At 40.0% G+C, this 18,753-nt stretch overlaps 1 protein-coding gene across 3 annotated transcripts in view; it reads right to left on the minus strand.

Annotated features, from left to right (window-relative positions):
- The window catches only part of EPB41L3 (erythrocyte membrane protein band 4.1 like 3), a 137,426-nt gene that overhangs the window by 43,237 nt on the left and 75,436 nt on the right, over window positions 1-18,753 (minus strand). For all 3 annotated transcript variants that reach the window (XM_057699388.1, XM_057699387.1, XM_057699389.1), the window contains exons 4-6: window positions 7,843-7,947; window positions 6,250-6,292; window positions 937-1,012 (exon numbers count right to left, since the gene is read on the minus strand). In XM_057699388.1, the coding sequence (XP_057555371.1) occupies window positions 937-1,012; window positions 6,250-6,292; window positions 7,843-7,947 (224 nt within the window). The remainder of the gene's footprint in view (window positions 1-936; window positions 1,013-6,249; window positions 6,293-7,842; window positions 7,948-18,753) is intronic.

Consider the following 18,753-nt stretch of genomic DNA (forward strand, 5'->3'; position numbering starts at 1 on the left):
TATATATATGCTGACCATAAATCAGCCACCATAGTCCCTCAACATTATTAAAAAGTATCTTCAAATAAGAAATGATAAATTGTTTTTTGATTGAATGCAAACATAAAAGAAATATTCTGGAACTAATTTTTCCCCTTCTCCTAACATGTCTGCTGAAATTATTTTTCATCACAGCAAATGACTGAAGCTTTCCAAGTAATTTCTCTTTCCTGAAAAGCCTGCCAAGAAGGGTTGTAAGGCCACACTGCACAGTATCACTCTGACTGGCTATAAACTTACTACCAGACACAGTGAGAAAACCAAGGATTCCAAAGCAGGAGGCACTGGAAGAAGCCTAGAGGGACACACAGCAAACCCAGGACGGCTTCATAAAGAGATTCTTCCGAACACTCAGAGCTCAGTCACCAGGCCAGAATGTTACATTCCTTTCTTAATGTCTTCCTTCCCCAAAGTGAATTAATCATTTTCCTTGTATACACAGGGTATGAAAGGTAAACTCTCATATATGTGTGTGTGCGCGCATGTGTGCGTGATTTTTAAAAACGGCCACTGCGTATCCGATTGGTTACATAAAAAGGTAGAAGCACCCGAAGACACATCTCTGCTCTACAGGAGCACTAGGAATTGCCATATCATTTAAGGCTGAATCCCATCCAATCTGACTGTGGTGGGTGGAGGACAGCATCTCAGTTCTGCGTGTTTTCCCACCAGGGTCAGGCAGAAGGAAGTATCAGCTTAGCACCAAAGATTCACCCGTGAACAGAAATGATTTCGCAAATCTTCTCATCAGGTGTTTGCTCTCATTCAGTTGCCTTTTGTTTGCCATTTCAGTGTGGATGACTGTAAGGTTACCAGATGTAAGTGTGCTCTCCTCCCGAGAATTTAAGAGAAGAATTCCCAATAGGCCTGCCTTTTTCACAGCCAACATTCAAATACCTGGTGATATCTTCAGAGAGCTGGGCAGGGTCTGGGGGGTAAAACTTCACATTAAATGAAAAGTGCCAAGCACCACCTGAAGAGGGGAGAGACAAGTCAGAATAAAGTCTTAGACAATCCCTTTGTACTTATTATATTAACCAGTAGCTAGAACTGCCCTAACTCCAGGCACACTTTAATCATCAATGGAAAATAGGGAAGTCTCCCTTCAGTGAAATCCACAGGTAACTCTGAAATTTCATCCAGTTTCTAATCTTCTCCCCCATCAAATCCTTTACTGGCCCTTCTATCCAGCAAGGAAATTGACTAAACTTCCTCCCTTCCTCAGGGACAAAGGTAAGCCTTGGGAAGTGGGAAAAAAAAAATAAGCGATATGGATAAGCCTCAACGAGACAAGTCTAGAGCTGACTGGATCTATTCTCTGAAGTTCTGGAGAACCTACATACCATCACTACAGACATAATCCCATTTCCTTTGTCCTTTCTGCCTTATTACAGGTCAGATTCCACAGTAACATGTGTCAAGGGACTGTTCAAGATATCTTTATTTCATGGGAAATTTTGCTGTCATATTAACAGACGAGCTGCTCCATGGGCCATTCAGAAAGGTCTTTTCTTACTGGGGCAATTTTTGATCAAAGAGACACTAGGGTGCATTACCAATCCCACCCCTCCTCGTGGGCCCCTGATCAGGACGGTCCTCACTGCAGGCTGCCGCTCCTCCTCCTGTGGCATCTCCTACAGCCTCTCCAGCGGGGAAGAGGGTCACCCAGACGTCAGCCCAAAGGCACCTGCTCTCAGCATTGTTCACACGTACACGTGAGACGTTACAAGCCTTCCTGAGCGCTCCGTTTTACTCACGTTCTCTCTGGTTGAGTATACCTAACCGTGTTTATTACTATAAATGCGAGAAAAAAAAAAAAAAAAAAAACCCAAACCACCCACCTTTTCTTCTTTTCCACGTTTAGCCTCTCTGTGATGACCCGTCACTTATTTTCATCTTGCTCTTTCCGTCTGGCCTTTTAATAAACGCGGTACCTTACTGGAGCCTGGGTGCTCCTTTGCTGGGAACTGTTTCCATTTATCTCCTCTACCCAGGAAGCACAGGACAAGGGCCACAGTCCAGGCCCTGCTCATCCTGAGCGGCCGCTGAGAGGACCCTTCTGGTCTCCCGGCTTCGGTGCTGGAGGCCCTTCCTCTGAGCTGCGGTCTTCCTTTCGCTCTGTGATTTGTGACCTTGTGGTCCAGTCCTTATGCTTCAAATGCCCTCCTAAGACTTCCAAACACCCCATTCTCCCATTCAATGACTCCTGGAAGCTCCATTCTCTCCTTCCCAAATATTCACAAGAAAGAGAGAGTCCTAAGTACCTCCCAGCTCCTTCCTCTGCACTGTTCTCTTGTCTGAGCAGCAAATACTTAGCTGCAGAGGTTACCTGTATTTCTGTCATCAATGGCATAGTCCATTTATTAATTCTGGTTTATTCTTGACACCACTATTCATATTACACTTAGAGTTCCACCTGGCAGGGACACCACCTGAGCTGCCTTGGCATAGGACCACATATTACTGGGTGTTCCATGTCATTTCTAAACCACTCAGAAAATATTCCCGAAACACGGCCTATAAGAATTACAAGCCATAAAATATCTGTCAGTCAAATATATTTCTAGTGATTATTTTTCCTACTGTTCTCAAAAAAGTCCTCTTGTTATTCTAAAAATAGTCTGATTTGGTTTTACTTTCCTACTGATTACTTTCCTCTTCACTTCCTGCTAAAAAAGGAATGTCTGCCAATGGTGAGGTTCATAATTGAGAGCTGGCTGCCCCCCAAGCAACTGGAATGAAAACTAATGGATTAGTTATGGGAAATGGATTTATTGCTCTCTTATAATTTTTATCCACTTCAAAGTGAATCCAATGAATCATTTAGCAATATAATTAAACAAACTCATAATAAAATGCAGGGTAAACACTCTAAGTTGGAAACTAAGAGGCAATAAAAATAGAAGAAAGATACTTCAATGCAAAAATCCTCATTACAGGAAAGTGAGTTTCCGATGATCATACGGCTGAGAAGCATCTGAGGCGCTTGTTATAAATGCCAACCTCTAGGCGCCACTCAGGAGGTTTTATTCAGGAGATCTGCAACATGGCCCAGGAACCTGTGATTTTCGTAAATGCCCTTATGGTCCTAACACAGTCGGGACGGGGGACCACACTTTGAAAATCATGAATCCTAAGGAATCCACTTTCCTAAGATTATAAACCAAATAACCACAAGGGTTTGCAGGACATCATTTTGAAATGGTGGGAAAGTTTAAGAAAAAAATAATCTACACCACAATCAAGAAAAAAAAAAATGCAGTGAAATGAGGCGTAAAATTTGAAATTAACGAGAGAGGCAGATTAAAGCTGAAATACAGAAGTTGGTAGGAACACACCACTGAGAGGCTGTGGTTATGCCACAAACAGGCTTGGAAGCCTGTATCTGCTCAGGTGCGGGCTGTGGTCAGAGACAGAAAAGCAAGAGTTTGAATGCATTAAAATGACATTCTATAATGCTGATACAGGATTTTAAGTTACAAATTTATGATAATTAGAAAACTGCAAAACTGAAGAGAATTCATTCTTATGAAGAAATGCTGATTTTAGTCTTCTATGCCTGCCAAATCTTAAAATTTTGAAATAAACTACATTTATAGCATAAATTACTATATAGCATATATTCTATATCATGAAATCAATATATCATAAATATACTATATATCACAATATAGTATATTTAGAAGTTTTAGATTTGCTGGGCATAAAAGATGACTGGAATACAAATTTATTTTCGTAAGAACAAACTCCTCAGGCTCAGAATTTTCTATTTCTCATATATTCGTAACTTAAAATCTTTATCAGCCTGACTGCCATTCTCTTGACGATCTCATTCTAGCGACCTACTGTGGACCTACTGCATAAAAACAATGGAAATATTCTTTTATCATTGATATTTATGTTTAGGAACAGGAGGCGATTGCACGATAATGACATTAGATCTGATAATACTTTTCTGCCTTGATAGAATGTACCTTTGGTGGAAAGAAGGCATTTTGTGCACTGGAAACAATAAGGAATAGAGATAAAAACACCAAATTCCTTTCCTGAAAAATTCCAATTTTCCGTATCTCCTCCTTCATCTGCATGTTGTCACCTGGTTTTCTTTCTATTGCCGTCACAAACACGGCCTGACCTATCTGAGGCAAATATCCTTTAAATCTCAGGTTCTGATTGCCCCTTTAGCTTCATCTCGTAGAAAGGAAGGTAGGAGACAAGATAAATGGGAAATGAAGGGAAAAAAAGAATTCCATTAACAGGAGAGGAGAAAATTAACTGTTGATACAGTCTTTCTTATAACAGTATCATGACTTATCCCTGAACATTTACTATATTTTCAAAGTGCTTTGTAATTATAAATCAATCAAGTACAAAACAGCATTTTATTAATTAGGTGAATATGAAGGACTCAAAGCACACAAAATGTTACGATACATATTCAGCACATCTGCTTTTAATAACTCCATAAAAAAGTCCTTAGGATATACTCATCATCTTAAAGTTTTTACTAAGACTCTCTGGATAAAGTAAAGGTGTGTTTTCATCTACTTATGACAACTGTAGCTGTCCCTGGTTTCATTCCCAATTTACTTCTATCAAACGATGCCATCATCAAGTTTCTGGTTAGTGACCACACCAAACTCCTCTCAAAAATACGGTAAAGATGTTTTCGTTGTATAAATAATCATCAGACTCTCTAATATCTAGAAGTATAGTGAATTTTCTTTCTTCTTTTGAGATGTTATCTAGTATTAAACCATTTCAAACTGCTTGCTTCTAATTACTTTTTATTCGCACGTAGGGTATTTTGAGACCTCCACACATTCAAACGCACTAGAAAGATTTGCTTTCTCTTTTAAGAGTAAACTGTTGAAAACTTCGATGGGAATGATATTCTTATGAATAAACTGGCCTTAAACTCAATCTTCAAAAAGAACCAGTTGTTCTGGAAGATTAAACTAGATTTTATTGATAAAAAAATAAATCGCTTGAAAAAAATTCACTAGGTAATTGAAACCATAAAGTATATCCATGTTTTACCATTTATCCATAGTAAAACGCGACAGCTACGGAAAAGGGTTAAAAATAAAAAATGAAAAAAAAAAACACTCCTTCTCAGCGCCCTGCCCTGCAGCGCCACTTCCAGAGGTACTTACTGTGAACATCTTTCAGGCTCTGCCCAAATTTCCAAATACCTCTACCTGCGTAACTCTTTTTAAACAAATATGATTTACTTCTCTAAGGTCTCATTAATGAGAGTTGAAACATATTTATTCTACCTCATTCTAGCCTACCTAGTATTTCAAGGTATGGCTACTTCATGATCGATTAAATCATTTTTTTGTAAATGCATATTTAAGTTGCTTCGAGTCTTCTGCTATTGTCAATAGCATTATAATGAACTTTCCTACATGTACACACAGGTACACGCTCCTCTCCTACACAGACACTGCATACATTTTTACAAGTAAAATAAGGGGTCAAAGAATAAGCACATTTTAAATTTTAATAAATACTGACACAAAGTGCTTTTTTAAAGGGTTATATTTCTACCAATTGTGTACATAATTGCCAGTGTAGGGCATTATTAAACTTTTTAAAAAAAACCTTTGTTAATCTGAATAAGTGAAAAAGTCTCATTTTAATTTGCATTTAATTATTACTAAGATTTAGGACCTTGTCTAATACGTATAGCTACTTGTGTTTATATTCTCTGAGCGACTCATGTAATTGTTTTGTCCATTAGGAGATGCGCATTTCCTAAATTGCCTTTAGGAGCTAAGAAAAGATGTCATCAGACAGTAAACTTCAGTTTGACTTGTTATTCCATTTCTAAGCTATTAAATGACTATTACTTTTAGCTGGACTGCTTGCCTTTCATACTTTGGTGGCAGTTAGGCTTAACATAACATTAATAATTCAGTTTGGAACTTTTAAATGATTGTCAACAGGGCATCACCTGACTAAATCACATCTCACATCTGTGTACTGGCAAGGGAACAGGTCAACTGCATGTCATTTTATTCACAAGCCACAGTAATTAATAAGGTATCTAAGCTAGACCAACCTGCCAAAGATACAATTTGAGATCTTAATCTCTTTCAAAACACTGTAGTCACACCAGCCATGTGGGTATGAGCTACCAATTCAGATAACCCCACTCTTTGAAAATCTTCCCATTTCTACACATAATAATCCAAAAGAACTTACTTCGAATCTGTTTTTTAATTTCCTTAGCAGGGTCCAACCAATTCTGAAAAAGAAGTGACAGTTTGAATATGAATCATAGAAAACAGATGACTTAGTGTAGATGACTTAGAGACTAAGATGACTTACTGTGCTGGGTAGAGACATGCACTAAACATATTTGAGAGGGAGGGGCTGCCGGAAGGTCCCCCCCAGCTGGGTCCTGTCCCCACATCTGCTGCCCCTTCACTAGTCCTGCAAGGGCCCAGGCACTGGTCTAATTAGAAGATTTCTGTGTGTGCACATTTCAGGCTTGATGAAATTCTTTTCTTTTACAAAGAGTGCCTTCAGGGATTCAAGCTAGCACAGAAACAGAGAAGAAAAAATGGTGGAGTCTATGTTCAAACAAGTTACAAGAATAAACTAAAGATACAGTCATTCCTTGGTCACCGCAGGGGACTGGTGACAGGACCCCAGATGACACCAAAATGTGAGGATGATCAAGTCCCTTATATGAAATGGCATAGTATTTGTATATAACTTATGCAATCCCCCATACATTTGAAACCATCTCTCGATTATTTATAATACCTAATGCAATGGAAATGCTATGTAAATAGTTGCTGGTGCACTGGCAAATTCAAATTTTGCTTTTTAGAACTTTCTGGAATTTTTAAAAAAATATTTTTGACCTGCTGTTGGATGACTCTGCAGATACAGAACCCGAGAACACAGAGAGCTGACACTACGTGTAACTTGACCATGTAGTGACTTCTGTGATTATAGATTTTAAAGCTCTTACTTAGAAGCTTTCCCAACAAACACACACTTGTTTGAGACTTAATGATTTTCCTCATGAGAACACTCAGGCATTTAATAATGAAGTTAGACATCACCCAGTGAGCTCAGGCAAGATTAGCTATGATTCACTGAACGACAACAAAACAAGTAACATTTATGAGTGCAATTTCTGTGACTCAGTTTCCAGCATTAAGGAAACAATTTCTTCTTCCTTGTTTTTCAGACAGTTGGGGGGGGGGGTAAGTGAGATAAAGGCCTAAAGAGACTGCATCCAGTGTCAGAATCTACAGAGGTATTATGAGAAACATTAAATGCTGACTGAATACATTAGACAAGCATGAGATCAGTACATGATTCATCTCAACTTGTGATTTGGCAAGAATATGAAAGTGTGATAAGATGAATTAACAATAAGATGGCATCCAGTGAACACATTTTCCGTATAAGTATCAATGGATTATATTTGATTTTCATTGGCTCAAATCCACTGACGTATATCATCCTCCCCCGTCCCTCGCCCCCGGCCCAAACCACCATATAAAATGCTTTTCTGGAACCATAAAGAACTCAAGCATGAAAAGCAGAAACACTGACATACTGTTTCCAAAAGACTCAAGGTTTGAGAAAGTTGTCAATAAATTCCTTCATGAAGAAATAAGGTGATTAACAGCATTTAGGGCCTCAGAGGGTAAATGTGAGGGTGTAGGGGTGTGAGGGGAGGTGGAGAAAAAGATTTACCAACTCTGTTTCTGTTTACTTTCTTGTGGTGAAGCGCAGTTCAAGCTATAATACTTTGTATTGCTTTGAGCCACTCACCTTCTGGTTTTCAGCATCTCGATATGTAAGCCCAAAATAGTCTTTTTCTAGCAAATTCAGATGTTCACATACTTTATCAAACAGCACTTGGCCTCTGGAGCGTTTCTATGGAGCACAAAACAGAAAAACAAATCAACACACACCAAAAAAGTTCTCTCAATTGCCATGAATAAAAATGGGTAAAATCTAAAATATTACTTGCTGTAACTGTTCAGTAAATGACGGGTGGGTGTGATCACTTCACCATCTCCTTTTTAACTAGAAAAAAAGGCTCAATAAGGTGGATCTAAACCTACAAAAGCCAGCTCCTACAAACAAATAAACAAACAAATCACTCCTGTCAGTGAGTAAGTACAGGCAACCTGTGGATGGTTTCTAAATGGAAGTAGTTGGGGAAATGACGTGGTACTTGGAAGCCTCAAATTATCTTGTGAAATATAAAAATCCTGACAAAGGACCAACAGCAGCTGTGTTTCAGAATACCCAGGCTCACTCCCCAGATGATCAGGTTCTGAGCCTGAGGAGAATTAACTCCATTCCTTGTCTTGGGCAGACCTCCCCTTAAAACTTTCCATCCCAATCCTCACTTAGAAATTCCAGCTATGGGTCATTTTCTAAAGCCTGGTAAACTTTATTAGTTTTTGTTTGCAGCCACAAATTTTTGTATCACAGTGTTCAACTTTCTCTGAATTTTTTTAGAGAAAATCCTTCCTGTTAAACATAACAAAAATGGTCATTAAGTTTAAAGATTTTAGTCATCATTTATAAATATAAGATGTAGATACATGTACTGTATTTTTGGCCATAAAGCAGTCAATTGGAGAAAAAAAGGCAGTCATCTGGGGAAAAAATCCATCAGTTTAATTTATGGTGATACACAGTATATTTTCATCAAAGATCTTTCAGCTTGGCCTTGCAGTCTGAGATGGATTAACTGGCAACAATTAAGCTAAACTACTTTTGGTTTGTGTAGTACCAACATTTCACATCTCATACATTAAGCATATTTGTCTTTAACATTTAATGTAGCAAGAGAAAAATAAGAAAACTGATAAACAATGGGCATTGCCAAAAGAGTAAGTATTCAGAAGACCTGCAAGTGGTAGGTATTACTGTGCAACCGCAAATTGGAAATTAATTACTCAGCCTGCTCAAGCGTGATTATTTAGGAGAAAAGATAAACGTAGGATAGAAAAGTGAAGCCTGAATTGCTAGCTAAATAATCAATGTCTTTGAAAAAAAGTTTAATAATGTATGAAAATAAATTGCATGTTAGCAAAACTACATAATAACATTGCTCAGTGGATACGAATAAATGGTATGACAATGAAATGCTGCTTGCTGGTTTACATCCTTTATTTGTAAATAACAGCATATTGCTTCTGAATAGTGCTTAACAAATTACAAAGTTTTCACCAAAAAAAATGGTTCTTCCGATGCTTCCATTGGTATGATGTCCAGTTTAGAGATAAGAACACAGACTTTCAGAGGAGCTAGATGGGAGAGGCAGTCTTAGTGCAGCCTGTGACAGTGGCTTTAACAGATAGACCTGGCTTTGCATCTTCCTTATGTCCCTTGCAGCTGTGCGGACCTCTCTTTAAAGGAAAGCTGTGCTTTCTCTCTGTAAAATGGGTATGATACCAGCTACTTCTTTGCAATGGTTGACATTAAAATAAAACAAAATATTCAAACTTGGTCCAGTGATACCACACGTTAAGCATCCCACAAATGTCATCTGTTATCAGCCTAAGTGACTGACAAATGGCAGAGTACGTGATGTAGAACTCACTCTGCATTTCTGTTGCAGGAGCACATATACAGCTCCTTGTGATGCCAGTAAGTATCCTTAGTATTAACACGCTCTGCTCTTTCTTCAGATATCAGTTATCTGCTTACTGTGTAACTGCTTTAACTAGACCACAGTACAGACACACACTACACACACAGACACACACACATGCATAGCTGCCAGTGTCTGGCCAAGTACTTTCTCAATGAGTAAAAACAAAACAAAACAAATAGAAATAACTAAAGCATCCACTACAAAGCCTTCTACATCCACTGACCCAGCAGATCACTGCCAGACCCTCAATGGAGGGATTATTCTGCAGGCGGCCTTGGGCATCATTTTATTAGCTGTCTTCTGGCTGCTGTCTACTTCCTTTTGCCCAACAGGTGGAAGGATTAGCGCAGGAAAAGAGCACTGTACTGGTTCTTAATTTTTTGGCTTCTCACCATTTGATTTCTATTAATGACTCATAGCTCTCTCTTGAACAGACCAGGTTTTTTTTTTGTTTTTTTTTTTTTTTACTATTTTAAACATATTTGAATACTATAAACAGTTCTTAAGACAATAACAGAGTGGTCCGTTCTTCACACTGAAGGGTATAAGGGTTTGTTTCTGTTTTGGCCCTAAGAACTTAGACGGGTTGTCTAGAATCTACTATAGATGGTTACAAGCAAACAATGCAATTCCTATCTGCCAAACATCACCACAGCCACCAGCCAGCTACATGACACTGGAAAGGCCTCTCACGTTATGTGAACCTTCACCTGCTCATCCTTGAGTGAGGATGGAAGACTCCACGAAGCCAGGTGATCATGGGCTTGAGGCTGCAACTGGGCCTCTGTGCTCACAGCCAATGTCACTAATAAGCACAGCTCACTGCCCTGTGCAGCCCAGATGTGGCTTCGGTGCCCTTCTGCACACATGATAAGAAAGACCCTGGCAATGGATGGAGCTGGGACAGGACACCAAATGCGACTATTTTCCAGCCCCAGACAGGATCCCCTCTGCAATCACTCCTAACTCCCTCAAATTCTTGATTCTTCTCACTTGGATGATTTGTTTCCTAGCGTACTATTCAACTTTCAAGTCAATTATTTCTACGTGTTGCCATCGTGTGCATCTTTAGGTAGTAACACCTAAAAATATGACTAAAGCTCAACAGTCACTGGAACTTTTAGAGAACTTACGTTAAATATTTGGTTCCCAAAGATCCTTGATTCATTAAGTGATCAAATGTAGGCACCTTACTTTCATTTGGTGTATTTATACACAGCCATAACGAGTCAAGAATTCAGTAGATTAAAAAATATTCTTTGGACAGAGGTATTCTAAAATCCGTGGATAATGTACTTAACTGGAGAAGATGAACAGTTTTTTAGTCTCATTTGCTGTTTCCTGTGGGCTGTTAAGTCATGTCTCTGATTCAAAAGCATTCACAGTTCACAGAGCCACTGACTATTAACACCTGGACATCAAGAAAAGTGGATTTTGCTTTCCTGGAGTAACAAACCAACGGTGGACTGCCCTCTCTCCACCCTCTCTTCCCACTTAAAATTGGGTTTCTGTTTCTAGTAGAAAAGATGAGGATATGTCCATCATCACCACTCAGACACAACAAATGAAATAAGCTCTTCTGCAGCATTAATGAGACTTCCCGCAAGTCAAAGATACCTCAAGATTTTTACGTTTGTAAAACACTGGTTCTCAAGGTACGGCTTATCAACCAGCACTACCCGGGAAGTTTATATTCCAATTTTTATTTTTACTTTGATTTGTCCACTTACAGGAACAACTTTTAAAAAATTATTTGAAAGTGTTTTAGGATGGAGAAATTTCAAACATTTCCCCAAAAGCAGAGAGGAGTATCATGAGACCCTGTACACTCATCACCCAGTTTTAACAAATGCCTTGGTTCATCTGGAGTTCCACTCCACTCATCCTCCCCCTGATTATTCTGAAGCATCTCAGCAAATAATTTTGCCTGTATTTATCTTAGTATGCAACTCTGCTCTTTTAAAAAATATAATCTCAATACCTCATCACATCTAAACAAAATTAGCAATTGGTCCATAATATCACCACCAAATATCTAGTTAGTACTTTCATTTCCCCAATTGTTTCAAAGATGTTTTCTTTCTTTTTCATTTTCTTTGATAAGCCCATACACTGCCACTGGCTGACATATCTCTCTCGTCTCTCTTAACCTGCAAGTTCTCCATTTATCTTGGTTTTCCCCTTGAAATTAACTTGTCTAGGAGACCAGGTCATTTGGCTGCAGAGTTCCCTCAATCTAGACTTGCTGTTTGCATCTCCATGGTAATTTAACATGCTCTCTGTCTTCTTGTATTTCCTGTAAACTGATAGCGAAATCTAGAAGCCTGACCAGATTCTTGTTTGGCTGGTTTCCATAAATGATGCTGTGTAATTCATCAGAAGGCATAAAGTAACTCTCGCCTTTTTGTGATATTAGCAGTCACTAATGATCGTTGCCCTAGACCCATTAATTTGAGGTGGGAAAATGGGAATTTTCTCATTCTAATCACTGCTCCCCCGTTTATTAGTTGGAGTACGTCTATGAAGAGACACTTCTCTTTGTCAGAATTATTTATCCAGTGACACAATCTGATGATGATGAAAGCCAGGATTAATGCTTACACCTTTTCCTTTATCCAATTTCAAGACAACAAGTTGGTTCTCTAGCATCGTGCATAAATTGCAATTAGCACTTTGTTTTATGTTATCACTATGAACTCATGGACAAATCAGGCTTGATGTGTTTCAATCCATTACAAGTGTTACCCATATTGATGTTCTAAATGTCTGCAAATGCTCTGCCTTGCCTCTTGCCTGTCAACTCTCATCCTCCATGATGCTTCCGCAGTGCCACTTCTTTACAGCATTTCCTGTCCTCCAGCCAAGTGTGATTTCTCTCGCTTTTGGACATTAGAGCACTTTGCAAGAGGGCACTTTCCATGGTCTGCTTTACAGCACAGCTGCCTTTGTGCACTCGTCTTATCCCCCCACCGGCTCTAAGGACGTTTGTGGTGGCATCGTGCCTCCTGTATTTATTTTTTATGGAAACTCATTTTGGCCAAATACCATTAAGAGATTAAAAAGGTAACATGATACACTTAAGGTTTTCCTCTCTAGCATATCATAACCAATGTCACAGAAGCAATATTTTAAACTAGTGGTTTTTCAACCATGGATCCTGGCAGCATTTAAAATATGCTAATATCCAGGAACCCACCTCAGGTCAAATAAATCAGAATTTCTGAAGGTGGGCACAAGGCCTTCGTATGTTTGCAAGATCCCATTTGCAGGCATGGTTGAAAGGTACACTTAAATTAGGTTGACGACTTTAAAATTCTTAAATAGGACGACTCGAAAGCAATTTTTCTTTTTTCTTTTTTGAGGAAATGTGTAACTTTTTCAAATTTAGGCCCACACCAGTTTCTTTCAGGCCTCTTGTACCAACACTGATAGCTGCATTATGAAAAACTTTTTTTACATACTCACACAGTCTTAAACTCTTAAGACAGCCTTTCCAACAAATTTTCTTAAGAAACAAAGTTCTCAAGAAATGAAAAACCAGCCATGTGCTGAAATAAAATGACACAAATGAGCAATGACAAACCACCAAACTATAAAACCAACCAATAAAGAAGCCAAACAATGGACTTGCATTTAAAGCTATGAACCAAATACACAAAATAGAAATGTTTTCGAGTTTGATGTGGCATTTTCCCTTGATAGAGCTAAAACATATAGACTTTTACTCAAGAACCTGCTACCTTACTAAAAAGAACCCAGATGGGTTAACAAGTGTCTTGATTTCTTCTTTTGTGACCATGCAGAAGCACTCACATCTTCCCTGGTAGGTTATGGAGGTGACCAGGAGGAGCAAACACAGGGCGCTGAACCCAGGGGAGGATGGAAGAAGGAGCTGCTCTTGACTGACAGCTGACCAGGAGGCGGCACACCTGTGGACGCGTCCTCCTAAATGAGTGCTGCCTTGATGCTCTAGGCCCTGGAAATCGTGTCTTGATCTGTGTTCACGTGGGAAGCACAAATTGTACTGAATCTCAGCCCAAGACTTCCACAGAATTTGTCTTTTCTTTCAGTCTCACAAAGCTACGAATCAGCCTGAGGAAAGGCTAAAGGCTGAAATTAGAGAAATTTGTAAAGTCAAGTATAATCTTCTTGCCCTAGAAGATGGACTGCAGTTCTTATTTATCTGAAGCTGCACCATCAAGAAGAAAACAAGGCAGAGCTGGTAGTTCTGCCTGAAAACTGGTGCTAATCATTGGTCCCTACTTCTTGGGGATGGAGGGTGGGTTGCGGTTGGGGGGTGGGGGAACCAAAGCCACCAGCACCAGGACAAGCAGGTACATCCTTGAGGCGCCTCGGGATCTATGTACACATTTCTTTAAACTGTCACTGAAAAAGAAAGCCTCTTGTTACACTGGCTTCGGCTTAAACCACCTGCATTAACACAAGGAAATATGTTTGGTATTGAGATCTTTCAGGGAAATTGATACTTCTGTTCCCTTATTGCAGGTGCTTTGAAATTTGAGGGAGTGCCAGCCCTGTAAGCACTTTATTCTTTCCATCATATATCTTCCTTAAATAGACTGCAGATTTTTTTCTGGAAATTGTATCCTTCCATGTATTGTTGCACTTTGTGAACCTGTACTTCTGCTCCCTGAGGACAGGAAACCGTGCACCCTTTTCAATGACCCCGACAGAGGGTCCTAAACACAGAAGACGTTCAACATATGCACCTAATAAGTGCTCCTGGCATGAATTTGAAGGAGGGATTTCTCCTCACATTATCTTGGATGCGTTTTGATGCAAAATGCCATCGGTTTTTTTTCATGCTTCCTTCTCTAATTGCATATTTCCGCACTGAATGCTTTTCCATTCTCCTCACGTCTACAGGTCAGCTGGAATTCTCTTTCTAAACGACGGCAACATAATTTGCCTGGTGTTTAGGAGCGTGTGGAAAGCTCAGCAAACTAACTAGGCCAGAGCTTGAGCCTAAATTGGATACCTGGACGCTACGTCATTTTCCCTTGGGTTTTCTTTTTCCTCTGTCAGAGAGAAAAGCATTCTAACACTGTCTGCCGTGAAATTTAAATGGGTTAAAAAAAAACACAACAAAACACTACACGTAGAAAATACCAAGAGGAATAAAAAATGATGATGGTGTCTGGTCTGTGACAACAGTCCGTAAACCCTTGAGAGAGGTCTGAGGCCAGGAAGGTCTAAGGAGCAATATACGGCCCCAGCTGCCCTGTGTGCCTCTACTTTCATTTGGGGCGCTCTGTCTCAAGTTCATGTTCAATGCTAAGTTTAATAAGCACAGCAGGAAGCGCATTATCCCCATCTCTATTGCCAGGATCCACGCCCAGAGGGGCAGGACTTAATGGGATCGTCTAGCCGTCGCACTAAATCCCAAGCGTGGTCCAGACAGCATATTCACAGGCTGCTGACGCGAGAGGCGGAGATGAATTTTTTCTGCCTAGACGCGACATATCTTGCTAGCTCTTTCTTTAAATTCACAAGCAATCAGCTTTTCAGAAAAACGTGATAGTCCTTTTAAACATTAAGAAGTCAATCAATGATTATTCTGCCAGTTTCTTAAACTCAGTTCAGTTAGCAATGAGTATCTGGAGCGGCCTGTTAAAACTTGAACATGGGACTGCTTCCTGGTCTTGCTAAGTTTTTCAACAAAACAGTGATTCATCTCCACAGCTTGACTGTCTAGAGATTTAGAATTTATCTAGCATTATTGAAATATCTTTCAAGTGCAATTGTAAAGAGAGTATTCCTATCCAAGTCTGTTTTCCCACCATTCTATTTTTTTTTTAATTTTATTTATTTATTTATTATTTTTTTTGGGGTACACCAAGTTCAATCATCTGTTTTTATACACATATCCCCGTATTCCCTCCCTTCCTTGACTCCCCCCCCCCGAGTCCCCCCCACCCTCCCCGCCCCAGTCCTCTAAGGCATCTTCCATCCTCGAGTTGGACTCCCTTTGTTATACAACAACTTCCCATTGACTATCTATTTTACAGTTGGTAGTATATATATGTCTGTGCTATTTTCTCGCTTCGTCTCAGCTTCCCCTTCACCCCCCGCCCCCTCCCAAACCTCGAGTTCTCCAGTCCATTCTCTGCACCTGCGTCCTTGTTCTTGTCACTGAGTTCATCAGTATCATTTTTAGATTCCGTATATGTGAGTTAGCATACAATATTTGTCTTTCTCTTTCTGACTTACTTCACTCTGTATGACAGACTGTAGTCTAGTGGTTAGGATTCGGCACTCCCACCATTCTATTTTAAGTGAGGTACATCAGACAGCCCCAGGGCTGGATCCTGGCTTTACGACCAGCTGGCTGTGAGGGGAGAGAGTCATTGAACCTCTCTGAACTTCACTGCCTTCATTAAAAAATGGAAAGAATGTTGGTCCTTACTCATAGGATTGTTGCATTAAATAAAACACAGGAAAGCATACATATCACCTAGCCCATGGGAAGCGACAACCAATAAATGCTGGTGATTATTGGCAGGCTCTTTTTATAAGCAGCCCAATAAATTTAGGGTTTCTAATGCTGACATTTGGTGTAGAGACTGATATACTACTGAAGCCTGTTTCATGTGCAGTGAAATCATCCCATGTCTCTTGTGAAAAACAAATCTCACTATATAGGTAAAAGGGGGAAACAGCTGAAAATAGTATTATCAGCAAACTAAGGGTACCTATTCAATTATCCTGTGCAAACACACACAAAATGGTATTCAACATGCATTGGGTGTACTGGCACATACATCCTAGGCCAAAACATGATAGTTATGTATTATCACAGATATGGCATGTAGCACAGCCAAAACAAGAAGGGAGAGTTCAAATGCAGTAGAGTCCACCTAGGTTTGACTGAGATTCTCTGCAGAAATACTTTTAGCACATATGTGGCAAGAGTCCATTTGTGCACGTGAAGCCCCTCCACCTTTTTTTAGAAAGATGCCTTTATCTTTCAGCCACCATCTGTTTCTGTCTTCATTTGTTGTAGTCATTTCAGCCTCTGTTTGAAATCAGACTTCTGTGCTCAGAGCCATGTACTGTGGTAGATAATAGCTTTCCAGTGAAGCATGCTTCTTTCTGGCCAGCAAAAACATTGGGCTTGCTTTTTTACAAAGAGTTTCACATCACACATATGAGATGTTGGCAGCGAACTGTCAGACAACATTTCCTGCTGTTAATCTGCTAAGGATTCAGGTCACTAAGCCAATGTGCGCCAAGCGAATGCAGAAAAGGAAGCCTTAGGAAGAGGGATGCTTGAGAGAGACAGACTTAAACCTGAATCACATAAAAGAACCACAGTGCCTAATTCAGAATGACGCAGGACTCTGAGAAATTCCTCCTGCGAGAGGAAGTACTTATGCTTCTTTCCAAGACAATTCTCAAAAAAAGAAAAAAAAAAAACCAAACAAAACCCCAAATTGTGCTTTATAATTCATTTGGTCAAATAAAGCGCTGTAGGCAATGCAAATGCTGACAATGAAAACACAACTTTTAATAATACACATTTACCGAGTATGAATTTGTAGAACAGCCACTTTTCAATCCTATAAGGGAATATGAGCAAAACCACGTAATAACAGCCAGTGCTTTAAACAAGTAGGTCTTAAGTGAACCAGCGTCCATCAACCATTTCCTCCTATTGACAGGACAAGGCTGAGAGTGAGCACATAGAGGAAGGACTTAAGGGTTATTATGTAAACTACTCACATAATTTAAAAATGTAATGATATCATTTCACCAGTTACAATTGAGGTTTTAGATTAAAATAATTGTATAACCTACAAAAGACCTATAATGAAAATACAGATAAATGTCTGGCAAAAAATAGGATAGATGATCACACTTTCAATGATACTTAGGATGAGTCTGGCCTTCGTTGAAAGCATAGCATGTTTTGGATTAGTATTTAAAATCCAGTAGATGGGGGTGGGGAAAGCCTTTGCAATCTTGGTATTTTGATTCTACTTATATGTTCTCCAGGTCTATGGGATACATTCAGTAGCCTGTGTGGATCACCTGGGGGACCGCCGGGTCTGCACATCCGAGGTCAAGATTGTTTTCAGACCTCGCTCTATCAGGGGCATCCTAGTTTAATGCTCCTGAGCTCTCAATCCCGAAAAGCCAGCACTAATCCTCCTGGCCCACTGCTTCCCACTCCTGGGAGTGTGGGTGGGAGGAGCCTGCTCAGCCCTGCAAAGAAGTGAGGCCCCAGCCTCATTCAGACCCAGACCAGACCATCCCCTCAGGTCAGCACAGGGTCCCCTCATTGCAGCCGTCGGAAGAGCTCACTTAACCTTGAGAGAATGTTAGTCTCTGCAGACTTGCATCTCAGATGGTGACTTCTTTGAGTTTTGGGGTTAATGTTTATTTTTAAAGCACGAATTGCATTAGCAAATGGTAGTAAATAACCATCACAGAAAACAGACATGACCAGGCAAACTGAATCCAGAGGACAAATGGCTTTTCAAGTAGGTGCAGCCTTTTGCCCTAACAGTCAGTTGTAACATTCTTTCATTGATAGGAAAATTTAAAACCATTCTATTCAAGCAAAAAGTAAAATACTACACACTCGTTCAGATGATTCTGCTTTTTCTTGTGCTCACAAGAAAGCCACTGTTTTTCCCTTATCAGTGTTCAGGGTTGAACTGGGAGGCTTGGGGCTGACGCACTTTCGAATGTTCTTCAGGACTCGGGAGACACTGCTTCCCCTCCTCTGAAGGTTGCTGCTCTAAGCTAGGCCTGCCCACTCCCTCCTGACTTAACAAGGACTATGGGGTAGCAAGATGCCTGCGATCTAGGGCGCCCAGGAGGACGTGAAGTGAAATTCCAAGCTCACCCCCGAGATTTTATCAAACGTATTTTCACTTCTGTTTTTACATAAAAAAACCTCTTTGTGAGAATAAACGCATATGGGAAGACCAGAAGTTGGCTATCAGACTCAGCAGTGAGAGCACAGACTGCCAGAGGGAGGATGCGATCAGACCCCGTCATCACTGTGGGGGAAGCCCCGCCTGCCTCTTCAGCTCCCCACA

Source organism: Hippopotamus amphibius, chromosome 11 (genome assembly GCF_030028045.1).
Source record: "Hippopotamus amphibius kiboko isolate mHipAmp2 chromosome 11, mHipAmp2.hap2, whole genome shotgun sequence".
Classification (NCBI taxonomy): domain Eukaryota; kingdom Metazoa; phylum Chordata; class Mammalia; order Artiodactyla; family Hippopotamidae; genus Hippopotamus; species Hippopotamus amphibius.